The sequence below is a fragment of the Oryctolagus cuniculus genome, chromosome 1 (assembly GCF_964237555.1).
Source record: "Oryctolagus cuniculus chromosome 1, mOryCun1.1, whole genome shotgun sequence".
NCBI classification, from domain to species: domain Eukaryota; kingdom Metazoa; phylum Chordata; class Mammalia; order Lagomorpha; family Leporidae; genus Oryctolagus; species Oryctolagus cuniculus.
Genome location: NC_091432.1, coordinates 10,923,852 through 10,944,397, shown reverse-complemented (window position 1 = coordinate 10,944,397; position 20,546 = coordinate 10,923,852). Strand labels below are relative to the sequence as shown.

The 20,546-nt window shown below is 47.8% G+C and overlaps 2 protein-coding genes across 7 annotated transcripts in view; one reads left to right on the top strand and one right to left on the bottom strand.

Moving 5' to 3' along the window:
- VWCE (von Willebrand factor C and EGF domains) overlaps nt 1-20,546 on the bottom strand; it is a 112,866-nt gene that overhangs the window by 45,054 nt on the left and 47,266 nt on the right. The window lies entirely within an intron of this gene.
- LOC138844145 (pepsin II-1-like) lies at nt 11,079-20,049 on the top strand. The gene is made up of 9 exons (XM_070051168.1): nt 11,079-11,134; nt 11,517-11,676; nt 13,591-13,708; nt 14,441-14,559; nt 15,196-15,395; nt 18,086-18,202; nt 18,744-18,888; nt 18,985-19,083; nt 19,900-20,049. The coding sequence occupies exons 1-9, from the start codon at nt 11,079-11,081 to the stop codon at nt 20,047-20,049; spliced, it is 1,164 nt and encodes a 387-aa protein (XP_069907269.1).

Here is a 20,546-nt window from a genome sequence, read left to right as displayed (position 1 = left end):
CTGCCGTAGAGACAGGGTATGGTCTAGAATAAGGTCATAGATTCTGTCCCCTAGTGACTCCTTAATTTACCCCTAGATTCTGACAAGATTCCCATCTCTTTTTCTGCAAGCCTCACTACACTGTGACCTCTGGACCCTCTCTGTCCTGCCAGCTCTCATCATATCTTACAAAATCAAATTCCTGGTCCCACTAGTTGCTATTTCCCTAAACATCTGGTTGGTTTGGGGTCATAATTTAGGTATCCCTTTTGAAGACACAGGTGGCCTATTCCATCTAGTCACCTCTTTAGGTGTAGATCCCTTCATGACCTAGACTTGTGGAGACAGGTCCTCTGGGATGTTCTGTGGGGTTCTCCTTTCTCAGGTCTCTCCCACTTTTGGGTCTACCTCCATAAGGTCTTTTTCTATATAGCCCATATTTCAGAGGTAGCTCACTGGGAAGAATTTTTATTTCCCCCCCATGCTCCTTTATCTCTTTAACTGTTCAATCACCAACTTGTGCAATGGCCAGAACTGGTGCCCTCCCTTCAAATCTAGTTCAAAACACCTTTGTTAAGGTTCTTGTCATGAAGGCAAGTTTTCAAGTTCAGGCCCAATAAGATATGGCTCAAGGTTAGGAGGTGCAGAACAACTGTTTCTGTTCCTGTACAGAAGCAAAACACTAATGATATATATTTGCACAAAGCAAGAGCCAAGTTAAAGCACAACTGCTGGCAATGTGAACTAAACACTCCCGGTGCATGCTGGTCTGGCAAACATAAATCCCAGGTCACAGACCATACATATTTGTACAGGCAAAAGCAGCACAATTCACAATAACTAAGATATGGAATCAACCCAGAATTTTATCAACTATCAACTGAATAAAGAAATTATGATATATATACACTATGGAATACTACTCAGCTATAAAAAGAAAAAAACTAAATCCTGCCTTTTGCAACAAGATGGTCACAACTAGAAGCCATTATACTTAGTGAATTAAGCCAATCACAAAAAAGACAAATACCATGTTTTCCCAGATCCAATGCCACTAATATAATACCTGAAATGTAATGTATTGGAGCAAAATAGACATTTTGGTTAAAATTAAAATGACCAATACACCAAGTGTTGATGAGGACATGGAATTCTGATACAGGGCAGGTGGCATAATTAAATGACACAATCACTGTGGAAAACTGTGTAGCAGTTTCACTAAAGCTACACAAATGCCTCTACTATGATTCAGCAGCTCCACTCAGTTATATTCCAAATGAAAGCACACACATAGGCTCTCCAAAACATGTGTACTAGAATGTTCACACATCACTGTTCACATGAACCCCACCATGGAACCGTCCAAACTGCCCATAAATTGAAGAATAGATCAATACGATTATATTAACATAATGGACTAACATACAAGCAAAATAACCCACTTATAACCGCACATACCCAGATGAATTTCACAAACATTTTGAGGAAAGAAGTGAGACACAAGAGCATGTGCTGTACAGTGTCATTTATTTAAAGTACAAAGACAGGCAAAGTGCATGCATGCTGCGTGGAGTTAGAGCAGTGATATTCTTGGTCTAGGGGCAAGAGCCTGAGGGAGCTTTGGGGCTACTTGTAATGCTCTGTGTCTCCCTCTGGACGTGGTTGCTGGTGCCATGGTTTGAACATGGCTGTCCCTCTAAGCCCAAACAGGATTTTTAGTCCCTAGGCTCTTAAATTAATATTAACTGGGTGGAAACTTCATCCAACTCCAGTGTTTATGGGTGTGGCCTTTGGGAAGTGGTGGACTAGACTGGGTCACTAGAGTGGAGCCCCCATGACTGAATTCTGGTGACTTTGTAAGAAGAGAAGACTCAGACACGCACACTCCCTGTCCTGGCCATGTAATTCCCCGGGCCCCCTCAGGCCTCCACAGCAAGTCCTCTGTCACCAGGATCTGTTCCAGTGGGAACTGCCCAATCTTAGAATGTGATTCTCCAGAGCAAGAGCCAACAGAAATTTTGTATAAAATTTCCTGTCCCTGATATTTTTAATAGTAACAGCAACCTGACTCATGAATGCGCTGTTTGCGAAAATCCATCAAGTTATTCCTTCATGATATGCCCCATTCTCTGTGTGCATATTATGTTTCCAGAGAAGTTTAGAGTGTGGTGATGTGGCAATGGCAGGTTAAGCTGCTGTCTGAGATGCCAGAATGCCATACTTAAGCACTGGTTCAAGTCCCACCTGCTCTGCTTAGAATTCGATTCCCGGGGCCGACGCTGTAGCGCAGCGAGTTAAGGCCCTGGCCTGGGGCGCTGGCATCCCACATGGGTGCTGGTTCAGTCCCGGCTGCTCCTCTTCCGATCCAGCTCTCTGCCATGGCCTGGGAAAGCAGAAGATGGCCCAAGTGCTTGAGCCCCTGCACCCATGTGGGAGACCCGGAGGAAGTTCCTGGCTCCTGGCTTCAGATTGGCGCAGTCCCAGCCGTTGAAGCCAGTTGGGGAGTGAACCAGCAGATGGAAGACCTCTCTGTCTCTACCTCTTTCTGTAACTCTGTCTTTCAAATAAATAAAATAAATCTTTTTTTTTTTTTTTAAAAAAAAAAAAAAAAAAAGAAATTATCAATTCCCAACTTGACTCTCACCGGGATTAAACATGACAATAGGTCTGCTCTGATTTCATCATCATTTAAAAAAATCATCTATTATTTTTCACTTTATGTTTCTGTGTGGGAGCAAACTGTTGAAATCCATACTTAATGTATACTAAGCTGATCTTCTGTATATAAAGAGAATCGAAAATGAATCATGATGTGAATGGAAGGGGAGAGGGAGTGGGAAAGGGGAGGGTTGTGGGTGGGAGGGACGGTATGGGGGGGAAGCCATTGTAATCCATAAGTCGTACTTTGGAAAATTATATGCATTAAATAAAAGTTTAAAAAAAAATAATAACAGAAAAAAAAAAAAGACCTTATGGTGTTAAAGATAATTGAAAATGAATCTTGATGCAAGTGAAATGGGAGAGGGAGTGGGAGATGGGAGGGTTGCAGGTGGGAGGGAAGTTATGGGAGGTAAAAGCAATTGTAATCCATAAGCTGTACTTTGGAAATTTATATTTATTAAATAAAAGTTTTTTCTATCAAAAAAAAAAAATAAATCTTTAAAAAAATCAATTTCCTACTAATGTGCCCAGTTAAATAGAGGAGGAAGCAAGAAATTACTGGGCTCTTGCTACCCACATTGGAAACCCAGGTAGTTTCTGCACCTGGCTCAATCTGAACTGTGGCCACTTGAAAAGTAAACCACTGGATTAAAGATCACTCTCCCTCTCCCATATCTCCCTCTCCATCACTCTGATATTCAAACATACAATAAATATTTTTTTTTAATTTTTGACAGGCAGAGTGGACAGTGAGAGAGAGAGAGACAGAAAGAAAGGTCTTCCTTTGCCGTTGGTTCACCCTCCAATGGCCGCCGCTGCGGCCAGCGCACCGCGCTGATCCGATGGCAGGAGCCAGGTAGTTATCCTGGTCTCCCATGGGATGCAGGGCCCAAGCACTTGGGCCATCCTCCACTGCACTCCCGGGCCACAGCAGAGAGCTGGCCTGGAAAAGGGGCAACCGGGACAGAATTCGGTGCCCCGACAGGGACTAGAACCCGGTGTGCCGGCGCCACAAGGCGGAGGATTAGCCTAGTGAGCCGCAGCGCCAGCCAACAATAAATATTTTTAAAGTAAATAAAAGCTTAAAGGTTTTATAGACTTAGTAAGAAATCACTTAGAAAATACATAAACACTTCCATTTTCTTTTAAAAACTAGGTGCAAGACAGTATATTCTACATGGTGTGGTCCCATATTTGTAAGTAAAAAAATATATTCATTTGCAATATTAGTAGTGGTCAGTTATGAATAATATAGTTATCAGTCATTTTTTAAATAGTTTCATTTCTATTTTGTAGAAGACACACAGAGACAAATGGAAACACTCTCCAAATGCCTGTCACAGCTATGGCTGGGCCACGATTAACCCTGGGACCCAGGACTTAGTATGAATCTCACTTGGGGAGCAATAACCCAAGTTCTTGACCTATGACCTGCAGCTTCCAAGGATATGCATTGGCAGAAAGCTGTAACTGAGAGCAGAAGTGAGTCTCAGCCGGCGCCACGGCTCAATAGGCTAATACTCTGCCTGTGGCGCCAGCATACCGGGTTCTGGTCCCAGTTGGGGCGCCGGATTCTGTCCCGGTTGCCCCTCTTCCAGGCCAGCTCTCTGCTGTGGCCAGGGAGTGCAGTGGAGGATGGCCCAAGTGCTTGGGCCCTGCACCCCATGGGAGACCAGGAGAAGCACCTGGCTCCTGGCTTTGGATCAGTGCGATGCACCGGCTGCAGCACACCGGCCACGGCGGCCATTGCAGAGTGGCCGGTGGCAAGGGGAAGACCTTTCTCTCTGTCTCTCTCACTGTCCACTCTGCCTGTCAAAAAAATAAATAAATAAGTGGGTCTCGAACCCAGAAACTCCAATATTGGATGCAGACATTTCAAGCAGAAACATTACCACTACATCAGATACTTGTGCTTAAAATTTTTATTTACTTATTTACTTTATATATACTATGGCTTAGAAGGTAAAGCCACTGCCTGCAGTGCCAGCATCCCATATGGGTGCCAGTTCAAGTCCTGGCTGCTCCACTTCCAATAGAGCTCTTTGCTGCGGCCTGGGAAAGCGGTAGAGGATGGCCCAAAGTGCTTGGGGCCCTGCACCCACACGGGAGACCCAGAGGAAGCTCCTGGCTCCTGGCTTCAGATAGGTGCAGCTCCAGCTATTGCAGCCACTTGGGAAGTGAACCAGAAGATGGAAGACCTCTCTTTCTCTCTCTCTCTGCATCTACTTCTCTGTAAATCTGCCTTTCAAATAAATAAACACATTTTAAAAAATTTTTTATTTATGTATAAGTAATCTACACTAATCATGTATAAGAGTACATCAACATGTTCACAGAAAATGTGTACAATGAATAATTATGCCCAGATTTAAAGATGTTTTGACCCAAGATAAACTTATCTTTAATTCCACTTTCCATGAACTTGTTGAAGCCCCGTCATGTTATGTGCACACTCTATGGAAGAGCAGCCAGGTCTGGGACTAAGAAATAGAGAGCATGGTTCTCCTGTGTGGTTGGAAGATCATGCCCTGGGCTAAGACTTTGATGGAAAGCTCCGAGGGACCAGCTGTCTCAAGGCAGATCAGTCCAGTTCCATAGCACCTGTCAGGCTTAAGTGCTCTATCACTGACTTCCAGGAATGGTTTGTTCAACCTCAATCCATTGCTTAATCTGACACTTTCATGAAACGTTCTGAACACCTGGGACCTTGGCAAGAGGTGCCTGCATTAGAGACTATCTCCAGTGAGCTCAAGGCCAGGCACTGCCACACTGGGTGCCAGCAGGGCTAATGGCAAGGTAAATGTTGTTGTCTAATCTTTCCGCTGGACCAGCCTGGCACAGTAAGATGATATGGCTTCTTTGCTGCCAGTCCAGATCAGGTCTGGCTGCTGATCAGATGGCCACAGAGTCAAGATTACCCTCTGTCTCACAGGAGTTCAGGTAAAGGGGGCCAGGGAGATGGCTTCTCTGAGTGCCCCTGGGGTGGTCATCACAGAATGCCCACTTAGACCCTAATCCATGGACAGAAACCAGACGGAACAAGAGCCTTCCAAGGCAAGAGCTCTTCTGAGACCCAGAGTCCAATCCTGCCAGTGCCACCACTTGGTTATGAGAACCTGAACTGATAACTTGACCCCTCAACTGTGTCAATGGTGATAAGCAGAAATAGTGATTTAAAATGAAAAGAAAAATGTCATATATCACAAAGTATTCAGAAGAACCAAGGAGTCAATGAAATTCAAGTACTGTGTTGATGAAGGTTTGCATAGAACCTCTCCAACGACATCAACCTCCTGCTTCTCAGATCACTCACGTTGTCTGGAAATGGCCCCAAGTGGGGAAGAGCAGGAGGCACCCAGGTGGGGAGGTAGACATCTCAGGAGGTTTCCAGGCCTGTTTACTATTGTTGATGACAAATCAACACAAGTTTAAGCTTGCAACACCTACGTTTATTATGTCATAGTTTCTTGGGGGTCATGAATCCAGGATAAGCTGGGAAGGGTTCTCCGTGTTAGTATCTCACAAGGCTGCCGACGATGGGTCAGCCAAAGCGGTGGACTCATCTGATGCTCAATTGGAGAAGGATCACTTCCATGCTCACTGGGTGTGGGGATTGTTCATTTCCTAGTGTCATACAAGGGCCCTCAGTTCCTAGACTGTTGGTTGAGGCCACCCTCAATGCCTTGCTGTGTAGGCCTCTACATAGGGCAGTTTGCTTCATCAGAGTCAACAGGGAGAGAGTTCAACCAGAGTCCATCAGCAACACAGAAATTCAAATTTCAAATCCTATATACTATAACCCCAATAGTGATGTCTCATCTGCTTTGCTCTATTTTATTAGTTAAAAGCAAGTCATTGTTGGCTGGCGCCACGGCTCACTAGGCTAATCATCCGCCTGCGGCGCCAGCACACCGGGTTCTAGTACCGGTTGAGGCACCAGATTCTGTCCCGGTTGCTCCTCTTCCAGTCCAGCTCTCTGCTGTGGCCCGGAAGTACAGTGGAGGATGGCCCAAGTTCTTGGGCCCTGCACCCCATGGGAGACCAGGAGAAAGCACCTGGCTCCTGGCTTCGGATCGGCACAGTGCTCTGGCCACAATGCGCTGGCCATAGCGGCCACTTGGGGGTGAACCAACGGAAAAAGGAAGACCTTTCTCTCTGTCTCTCTCTCTCTGTCTCTCTGTAAAAAAACAAACAAACAAAAAAAAGTCATTGGTCCTACCCACAAACCTGAGAGCTGAGAGTAGATTACCTAGGTGCATGAATATCCGTGGGTGAGGATAACTAGATGCTGTATTATTCAGCTTCTCATTATTACAACGAAATACCTGAGCCAAGCTACTTATGAAGCAGAGAGATTTATTTAGCTCCCAATGTTGATAGTCTAAGTCCAAATGCATGATAAAGGACTTGGTTCTGATGAGGGGCCCAACATGGATGGGGAAGCACGTGCAAAAGGATCACATAGCAAGCCAGACCAATCTCAGGCTTTTCATAGTAGCTTTCACACTAGAACTGACTTTCAGGGGCACTTCTGACCCAAAGACCCAACCAAGAACCTCCCTCAAAATCTCACTTCTTAATGGTTCCACACCCTCCCAACAGCACCACACTGGGGACCGAGCCTTTAACACATGGCCTTTGTGGGAAGTTCAACGTCAAAACTAATACCAAAATCACAGCAGAATCATCCTACTGATGTCCTGATCCCTGAAGTCTGTCCCTAAGCATGTCAGCCTACCAGTAGGTATTAAAATCTCTCACGTGAAAAGACATAGTATCTTTCCCAAACAAAAGCTTCCCTCAGAGTAATCCAGGCCTCCTGTCCTCTCCCTTCACTGCCCAGTCCTGAGCCGGTTATAGGATAATGTATAATCCAGCAACTCCCCGACATAGTCTCAGAGTCAGTCTTCAGAGGAAACAGGTTCACTATTCATGCTCTTCCTTGCAGGTCTGTGACAGCCTGACCATGTACAACCTATTTCCATGTAACTGAGAACACTTCATATCAGCCTCCCCATTAGAGTTTCCCTGACATCAGGCAAGACATGGGGGGGGGGCAGTATTTCAGGGGTCAAGATCATTTCAGATCCTTCAATCACAGTGGTGGCTACAGTTAAGGATCCACAACAAGAAAAGAAATGCCCCTCGAGTGGGAATTCTCCAGTCCAAACGCCCAGGAAGCTTTGCTGGGAGGTGCCCACAGGCTGTTTCCCCAGCCCCAGACTAGGATCCACATGGGGCTACCACACAGAGCTTGTATCCCTCCCAGTGCTGAAGCCTCTACATCACATTCTGTGGGCCTGGGCCAAGTTCTCAGCTTATCTGAGCAGCACATCGAATTGAAATCACTGGAGTACAAATGTCCCTGCCTCCTGTTTGACAACTCACGGCAGGAGACATTCCCCAGTGAGATCCAACATCCATCCATAACACAATCAGGAGAAAGCTATGCGACTGCATCACAGGCAGCCTGTCCTCATGTCCCATAACTTGTATCTTATGTCATCAACTTTCACTTTCCTGGCTGCAGCCTCCAGTAGGACTTTATCACCAGGTTCTGGAATACAGCACTGAGTAAGGGAATTACTAGCTCCTCAAATATCTGTTCCCAACCAGACTTCAGGTAAAGGAAATACAACTTCTACACATAAAGCCTGTGATACTACTCCAACTTCCACATCCTATCTGTGCTCACATCTGTATTGTTCATTCCCAGGGTCCTCCCCACCCCCAGCATGAGCCATGGGACCCTGGCCCATTTGTCCATTGTTGTCTTGATGAATCTGCCTGACTGTTGCACCAGGCCATTTTAGAACAGATTTCTCATTAGAATCTTCATTTCATGCTTTAAAAAATATTTAATTGATTATTTGAAGTCAGAATTACAGAGGGAAAGCAGGAGAGATAGGGAAATCTCTCATTCACTAGTTCATTCCCCAAATGGACACAATGGCTGGAGCTGGGCCAATCCAAATACGAGCTTTTTTCTGTTCTTCCACAGGGTGTGGGGATCCAAGCTCTTGGGCAATCCCACACTCCTTTCCCAGGTGCATCAGCAGGGAGCTAGAACAGAAGTGGAGCAGCTGGGACTCGAACCAGCACCCATATGGGATGCTGGCACTGCTGGTGGCAGCTTAACCTTCTCTACCAAAGCGCCAGCCCCGATATTCTCACTTCTTAAACCTCCCCCAAATGCAAATAAGTACAGAAAACTTATTTGGAGTCATTTAATGGTAGGTGGCTTGCAGGAGCTCCCTTGGAACCTGTCAGTGTTATATTAAGACCTCGCAGGGTTCTTTCATTTGCTTGTTTTACAGTGAAAAGCATTTAGAATGAGCCTGCAGGACTCAGTTTAGATGATACCAATTGTATTGGTGACATCAGAGCATCAACTTCAGGAGTCAGGGGAACCTGGACCTTATTCCATCCACCAGAACTAACCAGGAGCTGATGTTGACACATCAGTGTCACCCAGCAGCTTCTTCACAGCCTGTTTGATATGGAGCACATTGGCCCTGACACCTACAATGAACAAAAGTAGGCTGTTCTCTTGCCATGGCTGACTCAGATTCGGAGGAATTTGATGAGGACTTTCTGGTCCAGCATGTTTCTCCAGGGGATACCCTTCCAAGGAGACTTGGGCAGTCTCTAAGGTGCAGTGCTTTGGGCCACAGGAGTGTGGGTGATGTGCAGAGCCAACAGCCCTTTCCCTTCATTTGAGCCACTACAGAGTAAAGTAACCATGCGATGGTACATTTTACTTTATTCCTCATATGTCTGCACTTCCTTCCCCACCCACTGAATTACTTCCCCATTGGCTGGGACTTTTACTTCCAGTAGCCAACTGCAGAACAACTGCTGAGCACATCAGAGATGCTCACGCGGCCACCTAGGAGCCACAAGTTCCTTCCCCCACCTCTGACTCTTCCCCTCCCAAACCCTAAGCTTCTTGAGTCTCAGCCATCTTGTAGATCCCACTTCACTGACACCAACTTTGTGTAGACCCATTCTCAGACTTGTTTTCTCCTACAGCCCCCTCCCAACACAGCTCACAGCTGAAGCCAGATTGGTAGGGACTTTCTCCACACTCCAACAACCAATTCTGCAGCCAGTGACACCAGCCAGGCATCCATGCATTTAACTGGATTTGGTTCTGCTCCTATCTGCCTGGAGAGAGCATAGGATTGCAAAACTAGGGCTCAGTATGCAAAATTAGGGCTCAGTTCCCAGCACAGTCTCATTTCAAAATCAGGCAGGACGGGGCTCAGGAACTTGTGACTGACAGGCTACAAACTGCAGTTGCCGCCGCTCCTTCCAGGTGTAGTTAATTTGCTGAGTGGCTCGTGGAACTCAGGGAAACACACTTTGCTTCACAATTTAAAGGATAGAAATAAGCATCCAGAAGAAGAGATGCAGAGGGTGAGAGCTGGAGGGGCCCAGAGACCAATGGCTCCACCCCAAGGAGCTGGAGTGTCCCTCCCTGCATGCAATGACTTGTTTGCCCTCATATAATTACATGTTCCTCAATCCCTACATTTGTAGGATCCCTACAAATCCTAATTTTGGGGAGGAGAGACTTCACTACACAGGCATGATTGCTGATAGAATGGGTGGGGTCCAAGCAAGGACATCTCAGCATCCCTACCTCCCATGGGTGTAGCAGGACCTCGCTGGGATGAGGAGGGTCTTAGACCACACTACGGACCAGCACATAGCAGAGAATTTCTTCATGGCTGACTGAAGGCAATAGAGATTAAAGTGTTTGGGATCCACCCAAGAGAAGAAAATTCTAGTCTCTGTGCCTTGAGGAGGGAGTGATGAACCAGGAACCAGGGACAGAAACTAAATCCTTCTTCATATATGAAGATCCCATAACATCATACCTGCATGAAGCCATCTACACAGGGAAATGTGGCCTGATCCCCAGACCACAAACTGTCCATACTCTCTGGAGTGGCAGATACAGCAAGAGCACCCATCACTAAGTTGGGAAGATGCCCTCTAGGAACCCTGTATCTGTCCCACTGGGACAAATCAGGGTACTCAGATCTCCTTCAATACCAGTTCAGTGTTCTATTCAGTGCACCTCTGACCAATTCTGTCAAAACAGTAAGCTTGGAAGTTGTAACCTGGGCCCTGCTCATTCCATAATTCAAGCCACCACTCAACAGCTCACGGGCTCTGGGCAGGTACACTCTACCCATAGGATGTGGTGTTAGTGGAAAGCTCAACTAGCAGCTCCCCAGAACGTGACTCGAGGTGGGACTGTCTTATCAGAGACTGTTCTGTTTGGAAGTGTGATAGCAGGTGGCATTTACAGGCTGATAAGACCTATTACAGTCAAGATGCGGGCCATTTATAAGTAGCGGAACTTGCCTGTTGCTGTACACCTTCCACTCGTCCTGCCTTCCCCACTGACTTGGGAGCCAGGAAGAACCATGAAGTGGCTGCTGCTGCTCGGCCTGCTGGCACTCTCTGAGTGCGTCATCCACAAGTGAGTCTGGGGTCAGGCAGTGGGAAGAGCGGCTCCAAGAGGCAATTTCCCAGCATGCTGCTGCCTCCCACACCAGCTGTTTGTCCTATTTCCCCTATTTCTTCCATCTAGAGTCTTCCTTATATATCTTTCTGCCTTTGTGGGGAGGCCATACTGCAGGCATGGTTAACAGCCCAGACCCTGAGGGTTTGGTTTGAGTCCCATCACTAGCCTCCCTTCTGTACACTACAGGATAACAAATGGGAACTTCTCCCCTCCTCCTTAGTTTTCTCTCTCAGTCCAATTTCCTTGTCTTTCTCAGGACCCTGTAGCATTCCTGAGCAGGATACTACCCTGTTATCCCTCCTCCCCTAACCATGCCTGCACCAATGCTCTGCCCCAGGGTCCCCCTGGTCAGAAAGAAGTCCTTGAGGAAGAACCTGATTGAGAAGGGCTTGCTGCAGGACTACCTGAAGACTCACACCCCCAACCTGGCCACCAAGTACTTCCCCAAAGAGACCTTCGCCTCGGTGTCCACTGAGAGCCTGGAGAACTACCTGGATGTGAGTCATGGGCAGGGGGAAGGAGCAGCGGCAAGGACGGAGCCAGGAGGAGAGAGGGTGTCTGGGGGCAATGGATGACAGCCAGGGACTGCTCCCTGGATCTCAGCAGCCCAGGGCTGTCAGGAAAACTCTCAATCACAACTGTTGCTCCCAATTGTTCATCATTCATTCGTCGGTTCTTTCAATGTTTGTTTATACTGAGTTCCCTGTTTTGTGTCAAGCTTTGTGCTGGGACCAGGGGGCAGCACTGAGCAAAGTCACAATAAGGCAAAGGCGGAAAGATGACCTCACTGAGCCTCACCACCCAGTAAGAAATGAAACTAGGATGAGGGCCACAAAGTGAAGGTGTCACTCAGTGAATGAGAGGCTCCTGGAGGAGAGGAAAGCCTCCTAGGAGCAATGAAGGAAGAACAGAAATTTCCAAGAGGGTGGGACTGCAGAGAGCAGGAGGATCAGGCTCAATCTGTGGCCACAGGGAGCCCAGTGCACTTGAGGGAGGAAGAAATGAGTGTGTGAGAACAGCAGAGAGGGAAGGAGGTTGGTGCCAAGTGAGGTTGAGGGGCCATGGGTGGAGCAAACCTGAGAGAGACAGGATACTATCCAGACCATAATTTCCACACAGACTGGTTTGAATCCCTGGAGGGATGCCATTAGATTTGAGTCTGAAGACCTCTTATTTGGGACACAATGACAATGACACATTCTAGTCTTCAGTAGTCTCCCACGTGTCCTCTATGTGAATAGCACACAGCTAAGGGTACAAAGTGGCCTTGCCTGTGGTCAAGGGCTTGGCCTCAAAGATCCACCAGACCTACTGCAAATGGGGATGGGGAGCAATGCCTTTAGTCACATGCTCTGAGCTTCAATGTCCTGGTCTACAGAACAGACCCATTCACAACCACCATCCATGGGTGCCTGCAAGTCATTAACAGAGCTGTTAATGCTGAGTGCCTGCAAGTCATAAAGTGCTCCGCACAGCATGGCCTCGGTAGAGGTCAGAAACATCAGCCCATTATTCATTTCACAAATATTTACAAAACACCTGTCAAGTGGAGAGGCTCTGCACATGCTGAGGACACAACAGTGAGCAAGACAAATTCCAGGGATTCATATTCAAAGAGAGGAGGACAAACAAGGATGTGAGATGAATTCAAGTAATGATAGGGGACTTTAAGCATAATTCATTCATTCATTAATTGGACCAAGAGGAAGAAAAAACAGTGGAGGGGGCAAATTTGGATGAAGTGGTGGAGAAGACTTCATACAGGTGACATTTGATGAGAATTCTGAATGATGAAAAAGGGGCACCCATAGGAAGACCTGGCTACGGAACAGCCAGGGCAAAGGCCCTGCGGTGGGAAGGAACTTGTCTTTGTCCAAGAATAGCACAAACACCAGGGTAACTGGAGCAGAGCTAGCAAGGGGGAAAGTGCCGACCCTGAGAATGAAAACACCAATAGTTTCCTTTTTGAAATCTCCTGTCCACACTGAGGTTTAAAAATAAGAGATTTCTACAGGTTCCCATATTTAAGTGGCTTACGTGTCTCCCAATCAGCAAGTTAATGAACAAGCACTCAATGCCTGACTGGCTGGGTGCCACTGGTTACACCCCATCCTCTGAGAAGGTATACTCTCCAGGAGGGCAAGATGGACACAGGCAGGGCACTGGCTGACAGAGGACAGCAGACCAGCCTTAGATACAAAGGTCCTTAGTAGAGAATAGTCAGAGGCAATCAGGGAGCAATCAAAGACTTCAAGGAAGAGTGGAGACCGGGGACGGGCTTTGAAGGAGTATGCACTGGATGGGGAGGTGAGAGAGAAGATGATGGAGAGGTGGACTGAAGAGCCAGTCCTTAGGGAGGTCCCACACGGGAAGCCCCAGGTCCTTAAGCTGTGCTGTTCTCACCCCTGCAGACCGAGTACTTTGGCACCATCAGCATCGGAACCCCCCCTCAGGAATTCACTGTCATCTTTGACACCGGCTCCTCCAACCTGTGGGTGCCCTCCACCTACTGTTCCAGTCTTGCATGCAGTGAGTACCTGGTCCTGCCTGGGCTCCCCTCCCCAGGCACCAGCTGATGTTGGGAATCCTGACCCCTTAGGGGCTTCTCACGGTTCCCACTTTAGCCTTTTGGAGCCACTGAGGGGTTCATACAACAGGCCTTGCCTGGGCAGCTACTAGGAGCCAAGCACTGCACACAGGTGCTCTGGGGCATAAAGGGATGAATAGACATGGTCAGATTCTCATAGAGCAGACAGCCTATAAGGGTCCAAAGTGAGACTTGGCCATAAAGGGCTCCAGGCTGGCTAGCCATGCTGAGAATGCATGTGACACAGAGGATTTAGAATCAGGCTGGTACACCCCGGAGATGAGTGAGCAACTCATTAAAAAGGAGACGTTGTCATTGGAAGTCACAGTGTTTCAAGCTCCATCCTCTTCCAGCTTTTTGACCTGAGTTTTAGGCTGTGTGGGAGGCTGTGACAGTGCTCAGCACCATGGACAACAAGGCTGCTGTCTCAAAGAGTGCCGGGAGGACCCAGGGAGTAGGCTGGGACCATCCACCAGTGAGATGGTGCCAACTGACAAGTCAGGAGCAGAACCAGTGCTCTAAAGGTCACCTCAAAGGTCATGTTGGGGTACAGATCATCTTTCTCCTCCAGAGCAACACCCAGAGCCAAGAAACGTGATGCCAGGAAGACATTACCAGCACATGATGCTTGCTGACCCATCGGAGGTTAATTATGTCACTTCCTTGCTTTGCAGTCCTGCATAAGCGGTTCAACCCTGATGACTCCTCCACCTTCCAGGCCACCAGTGAGACGCTCTCCATCACCTATGGCACTGGCAGCATGACAGGCATCCTGGGATACGACACTGTGAAAGTGAGCACTTGGGGTCTCTGCCCCCTTACACTGCCCCACCCTGGGGTAGCTGTGAGGTACTTTGGGAACCATGGTGAATCCCCCAGAACAAATTCATACCAGCATTACGAATCGCAGAGATCACACAAGCAACTTAACATGGCAGAGAGCGGGCAATGTGGCAGAGCTGTCACATACACTTCTGGGGCTGAACAGGATGTGCAAAAGAGGAGTGGTGCTTGGAGCCCTCAACCAACCTCAGTGATGAGTGTCATGGAGAAAGTGAGGACTGGGGACAGAAAGGCTAAATTGTCTTTTAGCCTCTCCTCCTCTTCCTCCCCCTCCTTCTAGTCATATAAGCTCTACAAACCACACAGGCATGGCAGGGCTCACAGGCCCTAATTTGCTGGATCTGAAATGCAAATGCAGTAACCATCCATTCTGCAACAGAATCTCACAGCAAGTCACACATGGTGGCCATACAGACATCAGCTATGCAGTCCAGGAGAAAGTCTCTCTCCCTGCCTTCCATCCTGATGGCCTGGAAGCTGAATCCTGGGGGAAATGAAGCAGGATCACTCTGAGTCCATGGCTCGAACCCCAGCGTGCTAGGTGGACAGGTGCTCATGGTGGACATCATCTGTTTCCCCTACACAGGTTGGAAGCATCGAAGACACCAACCAGATCTTTGGCCTGAGCAAGACAGAGCCTGGCCTCTTCCTCTTGGTTGCTCCCTTCGATGGCATCCTGGGTCTGGCCTACCCCAGCATTTCTGCCTCTGATGCCACGCCCGTCTTTGACAACATGTGGAACCAGGGCCTGGTGTCCCAGGACCTCTTCTCTGTCTACCTGAGCTCGTAAGTTGACTAGCCCGGGGCTTCTCCCACAGAGACCATTTTCACCTGGCCCAGCAAGGAATTAATAACTATATCTATCTATCTATCTATCTATCTATTTATCTATTTATCTATTACAGTCTTCACTGTTATTTACCAGCATAAGTCTTTGTCTCCTGAATTACATAACTCCAATGTCATTAGCCACTTATTCACTGGTTCTGTTTCCCTCATTCTTGACCCTCAAAAGATGCCATTTAAAGTGAAACCACTTAACACAGTGCTCAAAATTCACAGCAAAAAATGAAAAGAGTTGATTGGGACTTAGGAGGGGATGTCAAAAATTTTGTAGCAAATGAAATTCAGTTACATTTAGGGAGTGTCTGTTAGTTGCAGTGGTTTAGTCACTGCTTTGGATACCCACATCCCATACTGAGTGCCTGGTTTGAGTCTTGACTCTTCTGTTGGGACCTAATTTCTCATACTGCACACCTGGATAGTGGCAGGTGATGACTCAAGAACTTGGGTCACTGTCACTCACATGGAGACCCAGATTGAGTTCAAGGTTCCTGGCGTCAATAAAGGCTCAGCTCATGGTGTTGTGGACATGCAGAGGCTGAACAGGTGATTGAAATATCCCTGTCTCTCTTTCACACAATTACCCTGCCACCCTGCCTTTTAAATTTAAAAATAAGTTACTTTGATACAAATATTTTGAACCCATGCATAGTTTGAGTTTGTTTTTTGTTGTTGTTGTTGTTAGTTTTGTTTTTGTTTTTTGTTTTTTGTTTTGTTTTTTTGTTTTTTGGGTTTTTTTGGACAGGCAGAGTGGACAGTGAGAGACAGAGGCAGAGAGAAAGGTCTTCCTTTTGCCATTGGTTCACCCTCCAATGACCGGCGCGCTAAAGCCAGCGCACCGCGTTGATCTGAAGGCAGGAGCCAGGTGCTTCTCCTGGTCTCCCAAGCAGGTACAGGGCCCAAGCACTTGGGCCATCCTCCACTGCGCTCCTGGGCCACAGCAGAGAGCTGGCCTGGAAGAGGGGCAACCAGGACAGAATCCAGCACCCTGACCAGGACTAGAACCTGGTGTGCCAGCGCCACAGGTGGAGGATTAGCCTATTGAGCCGTAGTGCCGGCCGGGTTTTTTTTAATATTTATTTATCTGAAAGGCAGAGTTACAGAGAGGCAGAGGCAAAGGCAGAGAGAGAGAAGTCTTCCATCCACAGATTCACTCCCCAAATGTCCACAATGGCCAGAGCTGGGCCAATCTGAAGCCAAAAGCCAGGAGCTTCTTCCAGGCCTCTTAGGCGGGTGCAGGGGCCCAAGGACTTGGGCCATCTTCTACTGCTTTCCCAGACCATAGCAGAGAGCTAAATTGGAAGTGGAGCAGCCAGAACTTGAACTGGCAGCCATATGGGATGCCGGCACTGCAGGTGGCAGCTTTACCAGTTGCACCACAGTGTCGCCCCCCACCCCATACATAGGTTTTCATATAAAATCCATTTCCCATGAACATTTTGTAGACCCCTTGAAGGCAGAGTCCGAAAGTTTGGCTACAATATATATTCTTTTAATTCTATTTTTCTAGGAATACTTTGATGTGCCCTCATATATCTTTAACAATGAAATTATAAAATAAAAGCAAGTTTCTTTTTTACTTATCAAAATGTAGGATTAAATAACGAATGAAGAATAAACCAGGTGGGTTTTGGCTGAGTAGACTTTTACGCAACAAGAACCAAGGCTGTCACCAACTTTCCTCTATCCCTAACGTCCTCCCTTAACAGCTGGCCATCACTCATGCTTTTCTTCAAGTGTTAACAATTTTGCTAGATGCTGCACTGCACACTCATGTGTTTACAGCAAAGCTGGGTGGGTTAAAATGAGTGGGGCTGTGTTTCATAAATGGCCAGCTCTTTGGTGACTAATTTGTTAACATCTGTATTTGCATCCCTATAAACTTACAGCAGTAAAGACTTGGAAAACACCCCAACATGAGGGCTCTCTTACCCTCTGTGTCTCTTGGCCACTCAATAATCAGGGGACTCCTAAACATCACCTGTTTCATGAGTACTTAAGTATATTTTGTGGGCCACTGCATCTCCCCAGGTACATAGAGGTTACCCCAGCTCAACACCTTGGACATTTTGGGTCTGACAGTTCTGTATTGTTGGGGTTATCACATGCACTGCTCAGGGAGTGTACTAAACCCCTGCCCTGACCCCTTGGATCTCAGTGACACCCCCTGCCCAAACAGAATCATGACAGTTAGAAATGTCTCCAGACAACGGAGATACCAGCCCCAGCTGAGAACCAGCGAACTACCCCAGCTGTCTTTAAAAGCCAACACTGTCCCCTATTCACTTCTCTTTTGGTCCCCATGTCAACTAGAATGGGTATCTGGGTACAAACCACACATTGAGAACCAGAAATTCTAGGGTCTACTCTAGGCTACAACTCTCCAGCTGTGTGACCTTGAGCAAGTTGTCTTTCTTCTTTGATTCAGTCTCTGTAAAGTGGAAATAATAGTACTGACCATTGCCTGGATGACAGAAGATGAAAAGAACGCACATTGGTCACACATGCAGCACAGCTCCTAGCACCGATGAGTACCCATCACAGTACCCCTTATGCTGTAAATAGCAGACAGGCAAACACATGAATGAATGAATTCCTGTCTTCTAACCCTACCCCCTCCCCACTTTCCACAGTGATGAGCAGAAAGGCAGCCTGGTGATGTTCGGTGGCATTGATTCTTCTTACTACACTGGAAGTCTGAATTGGGTGCCTGTTTCTCATGAGGGCTACTGGCAGATCACTGTGGACAGGTGAGACCTCACTGCTGCATGGCATCCTGGCCTGGACCCTAATCCCATTTCTTTATGGACTCATACTTGACCAGCACTCCCAACCTCCCTGGAATAGCCAGCACAGGAGGAAGCTGGAAACTGACCAAACCAGAGACAGCCCAGGAAATGAACCTCTCTGGAAGGGGAGAGAGAGGTTCCTCTACATCCTCTACAAGGATGACAGTCACTTCCTTGTGATCCAGGAAACAGGTCCACCTCCCAGTACACCCAGGGCAGGGGCGGGGGGGGGGGGGCTGGCAAACCCACCTATCAACACCTCTCAGTATTTAGGATACCCGAGAAACATCACGCAACATCACACACATTGTTCCCTAGGAAGAATTTCACTGGCAGTCTAGGATTAGGGTAAAAGTACTGAGAAATCATCTCAGGTCATGACTTCCCTGGCCTTTCTGTAGCCTAACCTCCCAGCTGTTCTGTACCTGAAGGAAGGTCATCTAGGGTAGCAGGTGTTCAATCCTGAGGAATCAGGGGACCTTTTGTTTCATCTCACCCTCAGCATCACCATGGATGGAGAGACCATCGCTTGTGCTGATAGCTGCCAGGCCGTCGTTGACACTGGCACCTCTCTGCTGGCTGGCCCCACCAGCGCCATTTCCAACATCCAGAGCTACATTGGAGCTTCCAAGAACCTCTTGGGCGAGGCAAGTCCAGCCCCAAATCTGTTCTAGACTCAAGTGGTGGAAGTACCTTTCAGAAGGAGTGAATCCCTGGTAACCCTCCCACTCTTTACCTCCCAGAATATCATCAGCTGCTCTGCCATAGACTCCCTGCCTGACATTGTCTTCACCATCAACAATGTCCAGTACCCTCTGCCTGCCAGTGCCTACATCCTGAAGGTAAGGGACACTGGGCCAGCCTCAGGATGGGCCCATCTATCAGGTGACCACACACTGCCCTCTCACAAGGGAAAGCACACTTCTGTCAATTGAGGCAAAAAATGATGATGTTTGTTTGAAAAGGGGATTCTGTCCATTTAGACACCTGCATCTGAGCCCTGAGTCTCAGTCCTGCCTATCATTTCTGGGCAAGGTGCAGCCTAACCATCCATTTCATGTAAAAACCAGAGATGTCAGCTCATTCTACCCTCACAGCGTAGTTAGAGGGATCACTTGAGTGTGACTACACCTTTAGTCCAGTGAGCCACAAGAATACTCCTTACTTTCTACTACATGACCAGGTGCAAAACCAGCTTTCCCCAGTGGGCTGACCTTCTTCAGTGAGACCTGGAGCTCTCCCCAGACAAGTGTAACATATAACCAAGGCTGAACCCTGTAACCCAGGGAAGGGAAAGAACCATGGCTGCCTGCTATTCCACGGCCAGGATGGGAATAATGAGAAGAAATTGCATTAACAGGATTTCCAAACCCTTCCCAGAAGCTGACTTCTCCCTAAACCCTGGTGCTGAAGTCAGAGTTCATGGGTCTGTCAAAGACATCAGATAATGTTCAGCAATCCTTGCATACCAAGAGTGCAGTGAGCAGCTTCTGCAGGTACCCCCCAGGTCAGCATCAGATACATGCCTGGACACTGAGCCAGGAAGCCCCTCTTTTGCACAGGCCTTGCAGTCAGACCTGAGAGCCTGTAATGTGTATTACCCTGCCCTGTCACCCTGACACTCTCTCTTGACTACTCTGCTGCTCTCTGTTCTGCAGGAAGATGACGACTGCATCAGCGGCTTCGAGGGCATGAACCTCGACACCTCCTACGGCGAGCTCTGGATCCTGGGTGACGTCTTCATCCGCCAGTACTTCACCGTCTTCGACCGGGCCAACAATCAGGTCGGCCTGGCTGCCGCAGTCTAAACCTGCAACTTAGAAACCACTTCCAGAGAGATCTGGCCCCTGTCCTGCACCCCCGTAGATGGACAGAATTCTCCTGATTGTTCCTAAAACAGCCACTGTCCAAAAGACTTGAGATGCTTGACCCTGCTCCCATCACTCTACGAGTGTAGAATAAAAACAGCTGATGAAAACGCACGCATGGCTGCTTCTCCTCTTTAGTACTTCCCTTGCACATCCCTTGCATCACGACACCAGGCAGACAGGCAGAAACGACCATGTCCACCTGCACAGCACCAAACACAGTGACATTTCATAACAGGGCTAGGCCAAGTGGGCATCAGCAGGTCCTGCTAGGAGCATCACAAAAAGACCTGGGAACCAGAAACACTGGGCTCATTGTCCCAACAGAGTGTAGGGCAACTCTTACTTCTCCCAGAACCACCAAGACATGAAAAGGAAAGATGGAAAATCAAGGGCAAGTGGCTACAGTGGTGATGTTTCTGAGTACCCAGGAGTAG

Bases quoted from the DNA above. Each gene is read 5' to 3' on its own strand.
- LOC138844145 (XM_070051168.1), top strand. From the start codon at position 11,079: ATGAAGTGGCTGCTGCTGCTCGGCCTGCTGGCACTCTCTGAGTGCGTC. The intron at 11,135-11,516 runs GTGAGTCTGGGG...GCTCTGCCCCAG, and splicing joins TCTGAGTGCGTCATCCACAA to GGTCCCCCTGGTCAGAAAGA. The intron at 15,396-18,085 runs GTAAGTTGACTA...CACTTTCCACAG, and splicing joins TTCTCTGTCTACCTGAGCTC to TGATGAGCAGAAAGGCAGCC.